The sequence below is a fragment of the Manis pentadactyla genome, chromosome X (genome assembly GCF_030020395.1).
Source record: "Manis pentadactyla isolate mManPen7 chromosome X, mManPen7.hap1, whole genome shotgun sequence".
Taxonomy (NCBI): Eukaryota; Metazoa; Chordata; class Mammalia; order Pholidota; family Manidae; genus Manis; species Manis pentadactyla.
Window position 1 is genome coordinate 64,829,461 of NC_080038.1, and position 18,278 is coordinate 64,847,738.

The 18,278-nt window shown below is 41.7% G+C and overlaps 1 protein-coding gene across 7 annotated transcripts in view; it reads right to left on the reverse strand.

Moving 5' to 3' along the window:
• The window catches only part of HDAC8 (histone deacetylase 8), a 296,351-nt gene that overhangs the window by 14,826 nt on the left and 263,247 nt on the right, over positions 1 to 18,278 (reverse strand). For 6 of the 7 annotated variants that reach the window (XR_005026032.2, XM_057495522.1, XM_057495523.1 and 3 more), the window contains one exon: positions 18,127 to 18,232. The exons of the other annotated variant lie outside the window; for it this stretch is intronic. Coding sequence is in view for 5 of the 6 variants with exons in the window: in XM_057495522.1 (XP_057351505.1) it covers positions 18,127 to 18,232 (106 nt within the window). In the remaining variant the exon portion in view is untranslated. The remainder of the gene's footprint in view (positions 1 to 18,126; positions 18,233 to 18,278) is intronic. 7 annotated transcript variants of the gene reach the window in all.

Genomic DNA, 18,278 nt, shown 5'->3' on the forward strand with positions numbered 1-18,278 from the left:
GAATGTACAGATTCATTGTGGAAAACACTAAGGAATCTATAAGAAAACAGAGCTAATAAATAAATACAGCAAGGTCACAGGATATAAACTCAACACACAAAAACAGTATTTCTACATACTAGCAATGAATATATGGAAACCAAATGAAAAATACAATAACTCAAAAAATCCCTTAGGTATAAAACATGTTCAGGATCTGCATGCATAAATTAAAAATGCTGATGAAAGAAATTCAAGAAGATGTAAATAAATGGAGAGACACACCATGTTCATGGACTGGAAGACTCAATAAGATGTCAATTCTCCCTATATTGATACGCAGGTTAAACACAATTCCTAACAAAAGTCACATCAATTGTTTTTGTAGATACAGATCAAATTACTCTATAGTTTATATGGAAATACAGAGGAGGAACTAGTATAGCTAAAATGATTTGAAAAAGAAAGAGGAATCACTCTACCTGATTTTTTTGTTGTTGGTATAATTAATCTACAATTACATGAGGAACACTATGTTTACTAGACTCTACCCTACCCATCACCAAGTCCCCCACACAAACCTCATTATAGTCACTGACCATCAGTGTAGTAAGATGCTGTAGAATCACTACCTGTCTTCTCTGTGTTGCACAGCCCTGCCCATGCTCCCCCACCACATTATGCATGCTAATCATAATGCTCCCTCTCCCCCCATCCCTCCCTTTCCACCCATCCTCCCCAGTCCCTTTCCCTTTGGTAACTCTTAGTCCATTCTTGGGTTCTGTGATTCAGCTGCTGTTTTGTTCCTTCAGTTTTTCTTTGTTCTTATACTACACATATGAGTGAAATCATTTGGTACTTGTCTTTCTCTGCCTGGCTTATTTCACTGAGCATAATACTCTCTAGCTCCATCCATGTTGTTGCAAATGGTAGGATTTGTTTTCTTCTTATGGCTGAATAATATCCCATTGTGTATATATACCACATCTTCTTTATCCATTCATCTACTGATGGACACTTAGGTTGCTTCCATTTTTTGGCTATTGTAAATAGTGCTGCGATAAAAATAGGGGTGCATCTGTCTTTTTCAAACTGGGCTGCTGCATTCTTAGGGTAAATTCCTAGGAGTGGAATTCCTGGGTCAAATGGTATTTCTATTTTGAGCTTTTTGAGGAGCCTCCATACTGCTTTCCACAGTGGCTGAACTAGTTTACATTCCCACCAGCAGTGTAGGAGGGTTCACTCTACCTGATTTTAAGATTTATTATATAACTACAGTAATCAAGACAGTGGGGAGGAATAGACACATAGATTAATGGAGCAGAAGAGAAAGCCTAGAAAGTCTGAGACAGTTGCCTTCAAGTGACCGAGAATTTTGGAAAGGGATATGGTCCTATGGAGCTATCTGGATTTTCTGTTCTTGTACTAGACAGAAGAGACTTTATATTGTGAGTCCAGGGAGGATCTGCTTTTCAAGACAAATGGAAGCACCCTAGAATTCCTAGAGGTACCTAACAAAGGGAATAGCACCTGAGCCATGTAAAATACTCTCCAGTTCCTTATTTTTCCAGCTGTGTGAAGGTGCAGTGACCAGATTTTGAAAAGAAAAAATTGCATAATAAGGTCTGCTAAAAGATTATTTATTGTCTTTTTCTTAAAAAACCCAAACATGTATTAACTTTTTTCTGACTATAAAAGCTATACACATTTATGGTAGAATTTTGAAAAATACATAAAAAGAATAAGGAACAGGGATCATGGGAGGATGGCGGTGTGAGTAGTTCAGAGGAAATCTCCTCCCCAAAACATATATATTTATGAAAATACAATAAATACAACTATTCCTAAAAGAGACACCAGTGGATGCAGTACAACAGCCAGGACACATCTACATCTGTGAGAACTCAACATCACACGACGGGGGTAAGATACAAGCCTCGGCCAGGCGGGACCCGAACGCTCCCACACCCCAGCACCCAGCGGGAAGAAAGGATTCGGAACGGGGAGGGAGTGAAAGCCCAGGACTGTTAAACAACCAGCTTTAGAAATCCGCACCCAGAGCGCAGATACAAGGTGCATGGGGTGCTGGATATTAGAGAAATGGAAAAGCAAAATCTGTGGGCAGGTCCCCACAACTGGCGCCCCTGAGACAAAAGAAAAGCAAGTGCTTTCTGCAAGTCTTAAAGAGACAGGGATGCCATAGCTGAATGAAGTGGTCCCGGCACACTTAGCCAGCAGCTGGGAATCCCGGGGAACCTTAGGTTCCCTAAACCTCGGGGAGGCAGCATAGCTCTGAAGCCCCTCACAGCACTAAGCAGCCTGCCAGTCATTCCTCCAACTGGCGCGGATCCCGACACACCGGCGCAGTAGCGGTAGAGTGGCAGTGCGTGCCAGGGGCGGTGGCGCCAGAAGGGACCGGGAGCAGATCGCGTGTGCTAACGGTGCCAGAAGGGACCAGGGTAGGCTTGTGCGATAGTGCAGTGGTGGCGGCCGAACAGCCTGGGTGTGGCTCGCGTGCACCGGCAGTAGTGGAGCCAGAGGAGCCTGGTAGAAGCCCGTGCAGGAGAGCCCTGTGTGCACCTGCAGTGGAGCCAGAGGGAGCAGGCGCACTCCCTGCAGCCGACCGGAATCCCAGCCCAATGCAGAGCCGCACGGGACAGACCTAAAGGCCGCTGCTGGCACACAGCTGCCTGGCAGGGGCACCGCTATCACGGAGGAGTGCACCTGGCATGCCTGCCACTCCCCGCAGGGCTCTGAGATGCTCTGATGGGGACCCGCCCACAGCAGCTTAGGGGATTAACCTGGTGGCTGCTCCTGGAGTGCGGGTAACTGACACAGGCAGTGGAGAAGGGCAAGGCATCCAGCAAGCAGGAAAGGACTTTCTTCTCCCAGCTGACACACCCGCAACCTGCCTACAGCCACCACTATCACCATGAAAAGGCAAAAAAATTTAGTCCAGTCCAAGATAGTTCAGACAACACCTGAGAGAGGATCTGCAGAGACAGACCTAACCAGTCTCCCTGAAAAAGAATTCAAAATAAAAATCATAAACATGCTGACAGAGCTTCAGAGAAATATGCAAGAGCTAAGGGATGACGTCTGGAGGGAGATTACAGAAGTGAAACAAACTCTGGAAGGATATATAAGCAGAATGGATAAGATGCAAGAGGCCATTGATGGAATAGAAGCCAGAGAACAGGAACGCATAGAAGCTGATGTAGAGAGAGATAAAAGGATCTCCAGCAATGAAAGAGTATTAAGAGAATTGTGTGACCAATCCAAAACGAACAATATCTGCATTATAGGGGTACCAGAAAAAGAGAGAGAAAAAGGGATAGAAAGTGTCTTTGAAGAAATAATTGCTGTGAACTTCCCCAAACTGGGGGAGGAAATAGTTGCTCAGACTACGGAAGCACACAGAACTCCCGAGAGATGGGACCCAAAGAGGACAGCACCAAGACACATAATAATTAAAATGGCAAAGATCAAGGACAAGGACAGAGCACTAAAGGCAGCCAGAGAGAGAAAAAAGGTCACCTACAAAGGAAAACCCATCAGGCTATCATCAGACTTCTCAACAGAAAACTTACAGGCCAGAAGAGAATGGCATGATATATTTAATGCAATGAAACAGAAGGGCCTTGAACCAAGGATACTGTATCCAGCATGATTATCATTTAAATATGAAGGAGGGATGAAACAATTCCCAGACAAGCAAAAGTTGAGGGAATTTGCCTCCCACAAACCACCTCTACAGGGTATCTTAGAGGGACTGCTCGAGATGGGAGCACTCCTAAAAAGAGCACAGAACAAAACACCCAACATACGAAGAATGGAGGAGGAGGAATAAGAAGGGAGAGAAATAATCATCAGACTGTGTTTATAATAGCTCAATAAGTGAGTTAAGTTAGACAGTAAGGTAGTAAACAAGCTAACCTTGAACCTTTGGTAACCACAAATCCAAAGCCTGCAATGGCAATAAGTACATATCTTTCAATAATCACCCTAAACGTAAATGGACTGAATGCACCAATCAAAAGACACACAGTAATAGAGTGGATAAAAAAGCAAGACCCATCTATATGCTGCTTACAAGAGACTCACCTCAAACCCAAAGACATGCACAGATTAAAAGTCAAGGGATGTAAAAATATATTTCATGCAAATAACAGAGAGAAAAAAAGCAGGTGTTGCAATACTAGTATCAGACAAAATAGACTTCAAAATAAAGAAAGTAACAAGAGATAAAGAAGGACACTACATAATGATAAAGGGATCAGTCCAACAAGAGGATATAACCATTATGAACATATATGCACCCAATACAGGAGCACCAGCATATGTGAAACAAATACTAACAGAATTAAAGGAGGAAATAGAATGCAATGCATTCATTTTCAGAGACTTTAACACACCACTCACTCCAAAGGATAGATCCACCAGACAGAAAATAAGTAAGGACACAGAGGCACTGAACAACACACTAGAACAGATGGACCTAATAGACATCTACAGAACACTACACCCAAAAGCAACAGGATACACATTCTTCTCGAGTGCACATGGAACATTCTCCAGAATAGACCACATACTAGGCCACAAAAAGAGCCTCAGAAAATTCAAAAAGATTGAAATCCTACCAACCAACTTTCCAGACCACAAAGGTATAAAACTAGAAATAAATTTTACAAAGAAAGCAAAAAGGCTCACAAACACATGGAGGCTTAACAACATGCTCCTAAATAAGCAATGGATCAACGACCAAATTAAAATGGAGACCCAGCAATATGTAGATACAAATGACAACAACAACACAATGCCCCAACTTCTGTGGGATGCCGCAAGAGCAGTCTTAAGAGGAAAGTATATAGCAATCCAGGCATATTTGAAGAAGGAAGACCAATCCCAAATGAATAGTCTAATGTTACAATTATCTAAATTGGAAAAAGAAGAACAAATAAAGCCTAAGGTCAGCAGATGGAGGGACACAATAAAGATCAGAGAACAAATAAATAAAATTGAGAAGAATAAAACAATAGAAAAATTATGAAACCAAGAGCTGGTTCTTCGAGGAAATAAACAAAATTGATAAGCCTCTAGCCAGACTTATTAAGAGAAAAAGAGAGTCAACACACATCAACAGAATCAGAAACGAGAAAGGAAAAATCACAAAGGACCCCATAGAAATACAAAGAATTATTAGAGAATACTATGAAAACCTATATGCTAAGAAGCTGGAAAACCTAGGAGAAATGGACAACTTCCTAGAAAAATACAACCTTCCAAGACTGACCCAGAAAGAAACAGAAAATCTAAACAGACCAATTACCAGCAACGACATTGAAGCGGTAATAAAAAAACTACCCAAGAACAAAACCCCCGGGCCAGATGGATTTACCTCAGAATTTTATCAGACATACAGAGAAGACATAATACCCATTCTTGTAAAAGTTTTGAAAAAATAGAAGAGGACGGCATACTCCCAAACTCATTCTATGAAGCCAACATCACCCTAATACCAAAACCAGTCAAAGACCCCACCAAAAAGGAAAACTACAGACCGATATCCCTGATGAACATAGATGCCAAAATACTCAACAAAATATTAGCAAACCGAATTCAAAAATACATCAAGAGAATCATACACAATGACCAAGTGGGATTCATCCCAGGGATGCAAGGATGGTACAACATTCGAAAATCCATCAACATCATCCACCACATCAACAAAATGAAGGACAAAAACCACATGATCATCTCCATAGATGCTGAAAAAGCATTTGACAAAGTTCAACATCCATTCATGATAAAAACTCTCAGCAAAATGAGAATAGAGGGCAAGTACCTCAACATAATAATAAAGGCCATCTATGAAAAACCCACAGCCAACATTATATTGAATAGCGAGAAGCTGAAAGCATTTCCGCTGAGATCGGGAACTAGACAGGGATGCCCACTCTCCCCACTGTTATTTAACATAATACTGGAGGTCCTAGCCACGGCATTCAGACAAAACAAAAAAATACAAGGAATCCAGATTGGCAAAGAAGAAGTCAAACTGTCACTATTTGCAGATGACATGATACTGTACATTAAAAAACCCTAAAGACTCCACCCCAGAACTACTAGAACTGATATCGGAATACAGCAAAGTTGCAGGACACAAAATCAACACACAGAAATCTGTGGCTTTCCTATATACCAACAATGAACCAACAGAAAGAGAAATCAGGAAAACAACTCCATTCACAATTGCATCAAAAAAAATAAAATACCTAGGAATAAACCTAACCAAAGAAGTGAAAGACTTATATTCTGAAAACTACAAGTCACTCTTAAAAGAAATTAAAGGGGACACTAACAGATGGAAACGCATCCCATGCTCATGGCTAGGAAGAATTAATATCGTCAAAATGGCCATCCTGCCCAAAGCAATATACAGATTTGATGCAATCCCTATGAAACTACCAGCAACATTCTTCAATGAACTGGAACAAATAATTCAAAAATTCATATGGAACCACCAAAGACCCCAAATAGCCAAAGCAATCCTGAGAAAGAAGAATAAAGTAGGGGGGATCTCACTCCCCAACTTCAAGCTCTATTATAAAGCCATAGTAATCAAGACAATTTGGTACTGGCACAAGAACAGAGCCACAGACCAATGGAACAGACTAGACAATCCAGACATTAACCCAGACATATATGGTCAATTAATATTTGATAAAGGAGCCATGGACATCCAATGGTGAAATGACAGTCTCTTCAACAGATGGTGCTGGCAAAACTGGACAGCTACATGTAGGAGAATGAAACTGGACCATTGTCTAACCCCATATACAAAAGTAAACTCAAAATGGATCAAAGACCTGAATGTAAGTCACGAAACCATTAAACTCTTGGAAGAAAACATAGGCAAAAACCTCTTAGACATAAACATGAGTGACCTCTTCTTGAACATATCTCCCTGGGCAAGGAAAACAACAGCAAAAATGAACAAGTGGGACTATATTAAGCTGAAAAGCTTCTGTACAGCAAAAGACACCATCAATAGAACAAAAAGGAACCCTACAGTATGGGAGAATATCTTTGAAAATGACACATCCGATAAAGGCTTGACGTCCAGAATATATAAAGAGCTCACATGCCTCAACAAACAAAAAACAAATAACCCAATTAAAAAATGGGCAAAGGAACTGAACAGACGGTTCTCCAAAAAAGAAATACAGATGGCCAATAGACACATGAAAAGATGCTCCACATCGCTAATTATCAGAGAAATGCAAATTAAAACTACAATGAGGTATCACCTCACACCAGTAAGGATGGCTGCCATCCAAAAGACAAACAACAACAAATGTTGGCGAGGCTGTGGAGAAAGGGGAACCCTCCTACACTGCTGGTGGGAATGTAAACTTGTTCAACCATTGTGGAAAGCAGTATGGAGGTACATCAAAATGCTCAAAACAGACATACCATTTGACCCAGGAATTGCACTCCTAGGAATTTACCCTAAGAATGCAGCAATCAAGTATGAGAAAGACCAATGTACCCCTATGTTTATCGCAGCACTATTTACAATAGCCAAGAATTGGAAGCAACCTAAATGTCCATCGATAGATGAATGGATAAAGAAGATGTGGTACATATACACAATGGAATACTACTCAGCCATAAGAAAAGGGCAAATCCAACCATTTGCAGCAACATGGATGGAGCTGGAGGGTATTATGCTCAGTGAAACAAGCCGAGCAGAGAAAGAGAAATACCAAATGATTTCACTCATCTGTGGAATATAAGAACAAAGGAAAAACTGAAGGAACAAAACAGCAACAGAATCACAGAACTCAAGAATGGACTAACAGGTACCAAAGGGAAAGGGACTGGGGAGGATGGGTGGGTAGGGAGGGATAAGGGGGGGCAGAAAAAGAGGGGTATTAAGATTAGCATCCATAGCGGGGTGGGAGAAAGGGGAGGACTGTACAACACAGAGAAGACAAGTAGTGATTCTACAACAGTTTGCTACGCTGATAGACAGTGACTGTAAAGGAGTATATAGGGGGGACCTGGTATAGGGGAGAGCCTAGTAAACAAAGTATTCGTCATGTAAGTGCAGATTAATGATTAAAAAAAAAAAAAGCAGTTCCTATGTGGTGACCTCTAATGAGTTCTACACAATGATATAAAGGGCATATAAAAGTGTAGGCAAAGGGTCTGTTTGTGTTTATACAGAGGATCAAAGCCTAATTTGGCTACCCCGAAAATGAACTAAGATACGATATGAAAAAGAACTTCCAACATCAGCACTCTCGCGAAGACTCATGACAGAAGATGATCAGCAGAAAAAAAAAAAAAAACTCCAACAAAGATCCACGCACTGTCGCAGGTGTAGATGCACTCATCCCACCAGTTCCTGGACTTGCCATGGGAATGATGAAGGAGATATCTAAGCTGGCCTGTGCATACAGTAAAACAAAAATTGGACTGGATCTATACTGTTGGAACTCAACCAAGAATTAGGAGAAGTGCAAATTGTAGCGCTTCAAAATCTTACAACCACAGACTATTTATCGTTAAAAGAACATATGGGATATGAACAGTCCCCAGGAATGGGTTGTTCTAGTTTATCTGAATTCTCTCAGACTGTTCAAGTTCAGTTGGACAATATCCACCATATCATAGATAAGTTTTCACAAATGCCTAAGCTGCCTAACTGGTTTTCTTGGTTTCACTGGAGAAGGCTGGTAATTACAGGTATGCTTTGGTTAGGTAACTATATTCCTATTATGTTAATGTGTGTGCACAATTTAATTAGTAGTTTAAAACCTATCCATGCTGAAGTTACTCTACAAGAAGATATGTCAAAGAAATAATCAATCTTCCCAGGTTTTCCTCCATCTGCTACCTCTGTAGCTTTTCTTCTTCCTACCTAATCACAACCTTTAAATAGAACTTGTGCCACATGTCGAATTTACCGAGTATCATAATTCTTCCAAGTGGTAAAGACACCTCAAGACAAATGCTGGGCATAGAAGCCACAGGGCATAAATATGCAAAGAAGTAAAAAGCTAACCTTTTCAAACAATAAGGCTTCTCTCTCACTTACCAACTTAACATTTCCCTGTATGGCCCCGGAAGATGACTGGTTAGCCAGAGACGGGTAAGATTCCTCAAGGGAGGAACAACCTAAGACAGGCACAGTCGCAGGGGGCCATCTGGTGAGAAAATGGGGAGCAGCAGAGGTGAGGCTTAGAACCTCCCCCTTCATGTTCTGAGAGAAATCTTCTGCATACATGGATGTTTATTGCCCTCGTCTAGCTCGGATTAACACATAGTCTACAGGCACACACCTGATCATCTACATTTGCTCTCTTACAACACTAAACTCTGTTTTCTACCTTTATCTCGTATCTACCTACCACTTCAGCATTTTATTAAAAATAATAATAATAGAGAAATGTGGTATCCACATATAAATCAAGTTTAAAAATCAAATGAATATTCATATTTGAACTGACTGTGTATAGTTCATAATGCATGAACAAAACCGAAAGCTTCTGTGATGACTGCCCTTGCACTGTTCACCATGTAACTTATTCACTATGTAAGAATTTGTACTCCATGTAAGAATTTGTTCGTTATGCATCAGAAGATTGGAGACTGACGAAAATTAGGCTTGGGGTGGATTAATGATTGTGCATTGAGTATTAACCCCCCTATACAGAAATTTATTGTGGTTAACAACTATTTGATCAATAAATATGAGAGATGCCCTCACAAAATATATATATAGGAATATATATATATATATATATATTTATAAATACACTTCCAATTGTAAAATAAATAAGTAACCGGGATGTAATGTATAGCATAAGGAATATAGTCAAAATATTGTAACAACTTGGTATGGTGATACCTGGTACCTAGAATTATCATGTATATAAATGTTGAATCACTGTGTTGTACACCTGAAACTAATGTAATGCAATACTGTTGTCAACTACCCTTCAATAAAAAATAAAAATAAAAAAAATAAAAATAAAAAAATAAAAATAAAAAATAAAAACTCTCAGCAAAATGGGAATAGAGGGCAAGTACCTCAACATAATAAAGACCATATATGATAAACCCACAGCTAACATCATACTGAACAGCGAGAGGGTGAAAGCTTTTCCTCTGAGATTGGGAACAAGACAGGGATGCCCACTCTCCCCACTGTTATTCAACATAGTACTGGAGGTCCTAGCCACGGCAATGGGACAAAACAAAGAAATAGAAGTAATCCAGATTGGTAAAGAAGAAGTCAAACTGTCACTATTTGCATGACATGATATTGTACATAAAAAACCCTAAAAACTCCACTGCAAAACTTCTAGAACTAATATCGGAATTCAGCAAAGTTGCAGGATACAAAATTAACACACAGAAATCTGTGGCTTCCCTTTACACTAACAATGAACTAATAGAAAGGGAATATTGAATAGAATATTAGAATAAATAATAGAAATCAGGAAAACAACTCCATTCATAATTGCATCAAAAAGAATAAAATACCTAGGAATAAACCTAACCAAGGAAGTGAAAGACCTATACACTGAAAACTACAAGACACTCTTAAGAGAAATTAAAGAGGTCACTAACAAATGGAAACTCATCCCTTCCTCCTGGCTAGGAAGAATTAATATCATCAAAATGGCCATCCTGCCCAAAGCAATATACAGATTCGATGCAATCCCTATCAAATAACCAACAGCATTCTTCAATGAACTGGAATAAATAGTTCAAAAATTCATATGGAACCGCCAAAGACCCCGAATAGCCAAAGCAATCCTGAGAAGGAAGAATAAAGTTGGGGGGATCTCACTCCCCAACTTCAAGCTCTACTACAAAGCCACAGTAATCAAGACAATTTGGTACTGGCACAAGAACAGAGCCACAGACCAGTGGAACAGATTAGAGACTCCAGACATTAACCCAAAAATATATGGCCAATTAATATTCGATAAAGGAGCCATGGACATACAATGGGGAAATGACAGTCTCTTCAACAGATGGTGCTGGCAAAACTGGACAGCTACATGTAAGAGAATGAAAGCAGATCCCTGTCTAACCCCATACACAAAAGTAAATTCGAAATGGTTCAAAGACCTGTATGTTAGTCATGAAACCATAAAACTCTTAGAAAAAAACATAGGCAAAAATCTCATGGACATAAACATGAGTGACTTCTTCATGAACATATCTCCCTGGGCAAGGGAAACAAAGGCAAAAATGAACAAGTGGGACTATATCAAGCTAAAAACTTCTGTACAGCAAAGGACACCATCAATAGAACAAAAAGGTATCCTACAGTATGGGAGAATATATTCATAAATGACAGATCCGATAAAGGATTGACATCCAAAATATATAAAGAGCTCACACACCTCAACAAACAAAAAGCAAATAATCCAATTAAGAAATGGGCAGAGGAGCTGAATAGACAGTTCTCTAAAGAAGAAATCCAGATGGCCAACAGGCACAAAAAAAGATGCTCCAGATTGCTAATAATCAGAGAAATGCAAATTAAAACCACAATGAGATATCACCTCACACCAGTAAGGATCACCATCATCGAAAAGACAAACAACAAGAAATGTTGGCGAGGTTGTGGAGAAAGGGGAACCCTCCTACACTGCTGTTGGGAATGTAAATTAGTTCAACCATTGTGGAAAGCAGTATGGAGGTTCCTCAGAATACTCAAAATAGAAATACCATTTGACCCAGGAATTCCACTTCTAGGAATTTACCCTAAGAATGCAGCACTCCAGTTTGAAAAAGACAGATGCACCCCTATGTTTATCACTGCACTATTTACAATAGCCAAGATATGGAAGCAACCTAAATGTCCATCAGTAGATGAATGGATAAAGAAGATGTGGTACATATACACAATGGAATATTACTCAGCCATAAGAGAAAAACAGATCCTACCATTCGCAACAACAGGGATGGAGCTAGAGGGTATTATGCTCCGTGAAATAAGGCAGATGGAGAAAGACAAGTACCAAATGATTTCACTCATATGTGGAGTATAAAAACAAAGGAAAACTGAAGGAACAAAACAGCAGCAGAATCACAGAACCCAAGAATGGACTAACAGTTACCAAAGGGAAAGGGACTGGGGTGGATGTGTGGGAAGGGAGGGATAAGGGCGGGGAAAAAGAAAGAGGGCATTACAATTAGGATGTACAGTACGTGGGGGGCACGGGGAGGGCTGTGCAACACAGAGAAAACATGTAGTGATTTTACAGCATCTTACTGCGCAGATGGACAGTGACTGTGAAGGGGTATGTGGGGGGGACTTGGTGAAGGGGGGAGCCTAGTAAACATAATGTTCTTCATGTAATTGTAGATGAATGATACCAAAAAAAAGAAAGAATAAAGAAGAAAAAATTACCCATAATTCCAATGCCACCACCAGTGTTAATGACTGTTAGTATTTTTAGAAAATTTCCTTCTAGTTTTTTTATGCATATCCACACACTCACATTATGATGTGATACATTAAGATACACACATTATGTATCTTTACAAAACTGAGACTGTTATCATTAAAACTGAACATTGTTATCATGAGCATATTGTTGTGTCATCAAATTATCTTTAAAAGTTTTTATATGATGCAGGAAACTATTCCATGTAGATATACTGAGTCATTGTATCTTCCCCCAAATTCAACATATCAAAACAGAACATATCAAGTATATGTTTCTATAAAACACCCCACCTTCAACAGCTCCCCATCACAGTTGGTATACAGGCTGGGAACCTCAGAGTCATCTTTACTCCTTCCTTTCTGTTTGATTCCCTTTAAAGTGCTTTTACTCTCTTCCAAACAGCTCTCAGGTATCTGGTTCAGGGTATCCTCCACAATCCTGCTCCAAATTCCTTCTAAGAAGCCCTGAAGCAAATGGGCAATCTGTCTTGGGATCAACCCTGCCTTTCAACTTGTACTCATGGTTTCTCAGGAAGCAAGAGAAAGTGTGGAAGTAAGCCAGCCGCATTTCCATGGTGTGGAGGCCCACCAGGCAGGAGCACTGTGTCAAGCTTGGGGCTCCAGCAGGACCTGGACATGCCCAGACTTGATGCTGCAATTGCTAGTCCCTAGAAGAATGTCAATCCCAGGCTTTAGGCTGCCAGAGGACATGCTGCTTACATCCAGCACAGCGTTCTCCTGAGAATATTGCCATAGATACGCAAAGAGTCTCAGCTTGGGGCTGTGGAACTGTAAATGGCAGACTAGGGCTGGTGACCACAGTACACTTCAGGCAGGAGGAGTTTGGTGGGTTGGCATCTTACACCTTCTGTCCTTCTCTTTTACTTCTCTACTCAGCTTCAAGTGGAGCTGACTGCTTGAGTTACAGTATTGTGGTGTGATGGGGGCATAGCAGGGGTGGGGGCTTAGGGAGGGCTCTAAGGCCTAGGTCAAGGGCCACAATTTCAAATGCTGCTCACAGCTGTCTGCTCCCTCTTTCCAGTGAGACATGGGATTGCAGGTGCTTTGCATCAATGCCACGGAAGGAGCTGGATGCATGGTGCATGGTGGGAAGAGGACAATTTACTAGGAGCGATTGGAAAAAGCAGGGGGATTTTGGAAAAATGGGATTGGAAAAATGCAGGATGATGAATAGACTTGACAATGCAACACCGCAAAGAGAGGAGTGGTACTTGAAAAGGCCAAACAGCCTAATTCTAAAGCGCCAGTTCAGACAAACCTCAGCTCATATGACTGCTCCACCACGTATTAGCACAGTGTGTGGAACATAGTAAGTGCTTAGTAATTACTGCTGAATGAATGAATATAGGTGACTTTGGCCAAATGATTTATCCTCTCTGAGCCTCAGTTTCCCCATCTGTAAGGTAAATAATAACTATTACTCTTATTATTTCACCTGTGTTGTCTCTCCCCATACTTGCATCAGTTTCCTGCCACATCTCCCAAACCCTGTGCTTTAGAGGCTGCCATACTAGGACTCCTTCATTAAGGTTCAGAAAGGCAGATATACACAAAACCTTCTCTTCCCTCTTGTGTCCTCCCCCTCCTCCTTACCTCCTGGCCCCATTTGTTTCCTTTTCTATCCCAGGCAAACTTGGGGTACATTCTGGGAACTCAGAGCAATTATAGAAACCTCCAGTTACAATCTCAGCACATACTCACATATGTACAACTCACTGTCCCTTCCCACTTTCCATACTCCTAAGGGTGGGCCTGTGCTACAGCATGAAGCTTTTGGCTCCCTAGGGACCCTGACTTGATTCAAACATCATCAGTACCAGTGACTAGAAGACGTCTACCTCTGTTTCTACCTCTACCAGGCTTGAGGAACTAGCCACCTCTGGGGACTGATCACACTGACACTGTTCCAGCGCTGGAAGGTCCCCTGCCAGCTAACTCCTTTGGGTATGTCAGCCTGAGTTAAAGCAAACTAGTTTGAGCATGTGAAGACAGTGTGAGAATGATTTGACATTAGTGATCATGAGCTAGGCTGAGCCATCCACTCTGTAACCCACACTTCCTTGTGAAAGATGACAGGTATCTTCAAGATTCATTGGCACGTGAAGAGCAATTTTGGGGAGCAAAACATAATAGTTTTTCTCTGTATAAAGCTAACAGCTTGAATTGACACTCCAAGGTTTCATTTTTGTCTTTTTTCCTCTCCGAAAGACTAATGGACAGTAAAGATGGGATAAGGTGAGGTCTAAATTTGCCTGTCCCTCCAGTCATCCTCTGGCATGTGGAATGCATCTTTATAAGATGAACCTTCTCAGGTTTGATCTCCAATAGGTTAAAAACCCAGTTTTTTGTGTTTCTGAGGAATGTGGTGAGAGAGAGCAAAACCCCAAGCTTGAAGGCTGAACAAATTCAACTAGACGTGCTAGCCGAACTTCCTCCCATAGAGTAGAGCTTAATCCACCCACTCCCTCACTGCCATCCCACCTCCCCAAATCAATCCGTGCCTCCCCCGCCCCAGCCTTTGTTTTTAATGTTGGGGAAGAGGGAAGGGAGGCACAGTGAGAAATAGCCAGCCTCACTGATGTTTTTATATGCAAGAACAAATGACAGTCTTGTAGGCAGGTTCAGGAAAATTTTTCAGAATGCAGAAAATTCAGCAGCCTTTCCACACTGACCATTGTCATGGCAACGCTCTATCTGATGGTAGCATGCGTCACCAGGCTGGAGGGGCACAGTCTCAGTATAGCAGGTTAGCCTGACCATTTTTAGCAACATTTGGACTTCTTTCTAGTCTCATTTCTTCTAGGTTTAGCTGAATTTTCTTTTGGTTCTGGACTTGTGTGCTCTGCTTATTTGCATGGCTAGAACACAAGACTTTGTCAATATCAAAGGGATGACTAAATGGAAAATCTGAACATTTCTAGTATTCTACAGCCACTCGTCTTGCTGTCTGCCCTCCCTGGGTCCCCCCCCTCCCCACTCTCAGCTGCTTTGTGTCTTCTCTTCCTCTCATCAGTTCTTTCCTATACACAGCATTACCTGCCCACCCACATCTACCAACCCCTGCACTATTACCATATTCCTTTTATTGTTTTGCTGTTTTCTCATTTTAATGTACAGCATGCTGGAATCTTAGGGTTAGAAGGAACTGTAACAATAATCCAGTACAATCACTCTCCCCTGGTGATGGGGCCCCTCTGCAGTATGATAGCTAAGTGGCTGTCTAGCCTCTGCTTGTATGTCTCCAGCAATGGAGATGTCATTGCTTCCTGGGCAGTGTGTTCCACTTTGGACAGCTCTAGTTGTTAAAAAATTCTTCCTGTTACTGAATGAAAATCTGCCTTTTAAAAATATGTACCCATGGGTCCTAGCTCTTTGCCCTGTGATCACATAGACTCTGTCTATGCCCTCTGCTTCATGAAAGCCTCTCAGAGAGATGAAGCAGAGACCACATCCCCCTGGGTCTTCTTTTCTCCAGAAGTCCCAGCTGCTCCAACCAGACCTCTTGGAGCCTGGGCTCCAGTCCTCTTCCCATCCTGACTGACCTGGAGCATGCTCCTGTTTGTCTAGAGCTCTTTTAAAGTGAGGTTGATACTGCATCAGAATCTCAGGAGGCCACCTTGCCCTGATGACTCACACTGAGCTCCATGTTGACTAAAATCCCTCACTCTCTTCCAGACAAAATGCTACTCAAGCAACCTTGTATGTGTACAGTTGCTTTTGAGGACCAGATTCCTGGTTGATACATTTTTCTACCAGTTTAATTTCATTGTGTCAAAATCATAATATTGCTGTAACCTGTTAGGATCTTTAAGAACTATTGACTTCCATGTAGCGTACATGTACTCTAAGATTTTCTATTATATTTTCACCAACTCTCAAACTGGTCTTTTATCTCAAGTCTCTTTAAAATTTATTCCTCTTTTGGGTTTCTTACCTTTCCTAGTTCTCTTCCCTTTAAATTACCTTCTTTATGTCTTCTCTCGCTTGTCATTTCAATTTCCTCAATAGCAAGACGTCACCACTCTCTGGAGATATGTATCTGGGTATGTGTGCAGGAAAGCATGAGGGCATACAGATATCTACACAAACGTAGGTGTGAGCAAGTAGCTGTAGAGGCTTGTATAGTTTCTTTGTTTCTATTGCTTTGTCTGTGCTCTACCAGGATTTAAAGCCTGGATGGGGGGAAAATGGCAAGGCTGAAAGAAGACGGGTAAGAGAAGTTGGCCCAGGATCAGTCCCAGAGGAAATAGGAACTGTGTCCTAGGTCTGAGAGGGGCAGGAGGAAACTGGGGTAAGAGTGCTAGTGTTCATCAGGGCTGCAGCACAGTGAGAAGGGCTGGAGAAGAGCCAAGGATAGAAGGATCTGAAAGGCCTTAACGGTTGAACAAGGGAGGAGGACTTGCTTAGGAAGTGAAGATTTATGGCATTGGTAGCCATTGAGAGGCCAGAGTGAGGTGGCTTGAAACTAGGGTCAGGAGAGGGCTGAGGGGCCTTAGAGAAGCAATAAGCATTGCTGAGCATAACCTTATGACTCTGACTTGTGAACTTAGAAAATGTTCTCTGGCCAACTGTTCTCTGTGACATGGAGTCCTTGCCTATGGACTTGGCTATTGTCACAGACCAGGCTCTAATAGAAGATAGGACCTTAATATAACCCTCAGCAAAAACCCCCCAGGACACAATGTGTTCCCGCTGACTAACTCCCATGCTGAACAGGCCTCCAATTCATGCTGGGTTCCACTTCAAAGAGGGAGTCAAAGGTAGCAGAATGGGTGTGATGTTGGTCATCATATGAATAAACACAGATATTTCACTCTCTAGAATGGGCGTATACCCTTGGCCTCTTAACTCTGTATAATTAGGACCCAAAAAAGATATGCATGTGTACATATAAATTCAATTAAACAGGAAACTGGGTGCTGAAACTACTTTAAAAAAGTGGTAGATGAAGTGAGTTGAATTGTGAAGCAGTAGCTGGAGTTGGGAGGTGGGCTCTACCAGAAAGCTGAGGGCAGTGTCCCCCAAACCTAGTGGACAGTTGTGATCACGAAGGCAGTAACCTGATGACTGCCATTTTCCCTCTGTTCAAAGGCCAGAATAATTGTTGGCCAGACCTAGGGAAGAGGAGGATAGGGAAGCAGCTCTATCTCTGGTGCCCTGGATGAGACTGGGGTCCCCATTCCCAGGCCACTGGAATTCCTGACTACTCATTGTAGGCCCACAGTCTCTCAAGGCTCTACTGGACCAAGGAACCTCCCTGGAACAGAATGTGTGAGGGTCCCTCCTCTCGCCACCACAAGTCTTGATTTACTTGAACTTCTGTCATCTTAAAGAGGGTTTAACTATTGCCCTTTTAAAAGAGAAAGTGTTCAGGGCACACATTAGACCTAGTTTTCCACTGGAGGTGCCTAAATTTGAACCTTTTGTCCCCCTGAAGGTGACATTAGCTGGCCAAATGACAATCCTGGCCAGAGTGGCCAGTGTGGAATTCTAACTATAAGCTATCAGGCCAAGAAAAGGTTTCCCTTCCAAGTCAGTGAAACGATTAGCCACCAAAAGACAAATGGTATTTGTGGAAGCCCCCACTGATGGGCCACCACAAGCTGGGTGGAATGAGGAGGACAGGACTCAAGGGTGGTGCTCACCTTTGATGTAGTTGAGGGTTTGCTGAACTCGGTGGGGCTCATTGCGATCTGGCCGGCAGCTTGGTGTGATTTCCAGCACATAATCAGGGCCATATGCTGTGAAAAACTGCAAGGCAAAGGAAAGGCCAAAAAAACAAACTAAACCACAGAAA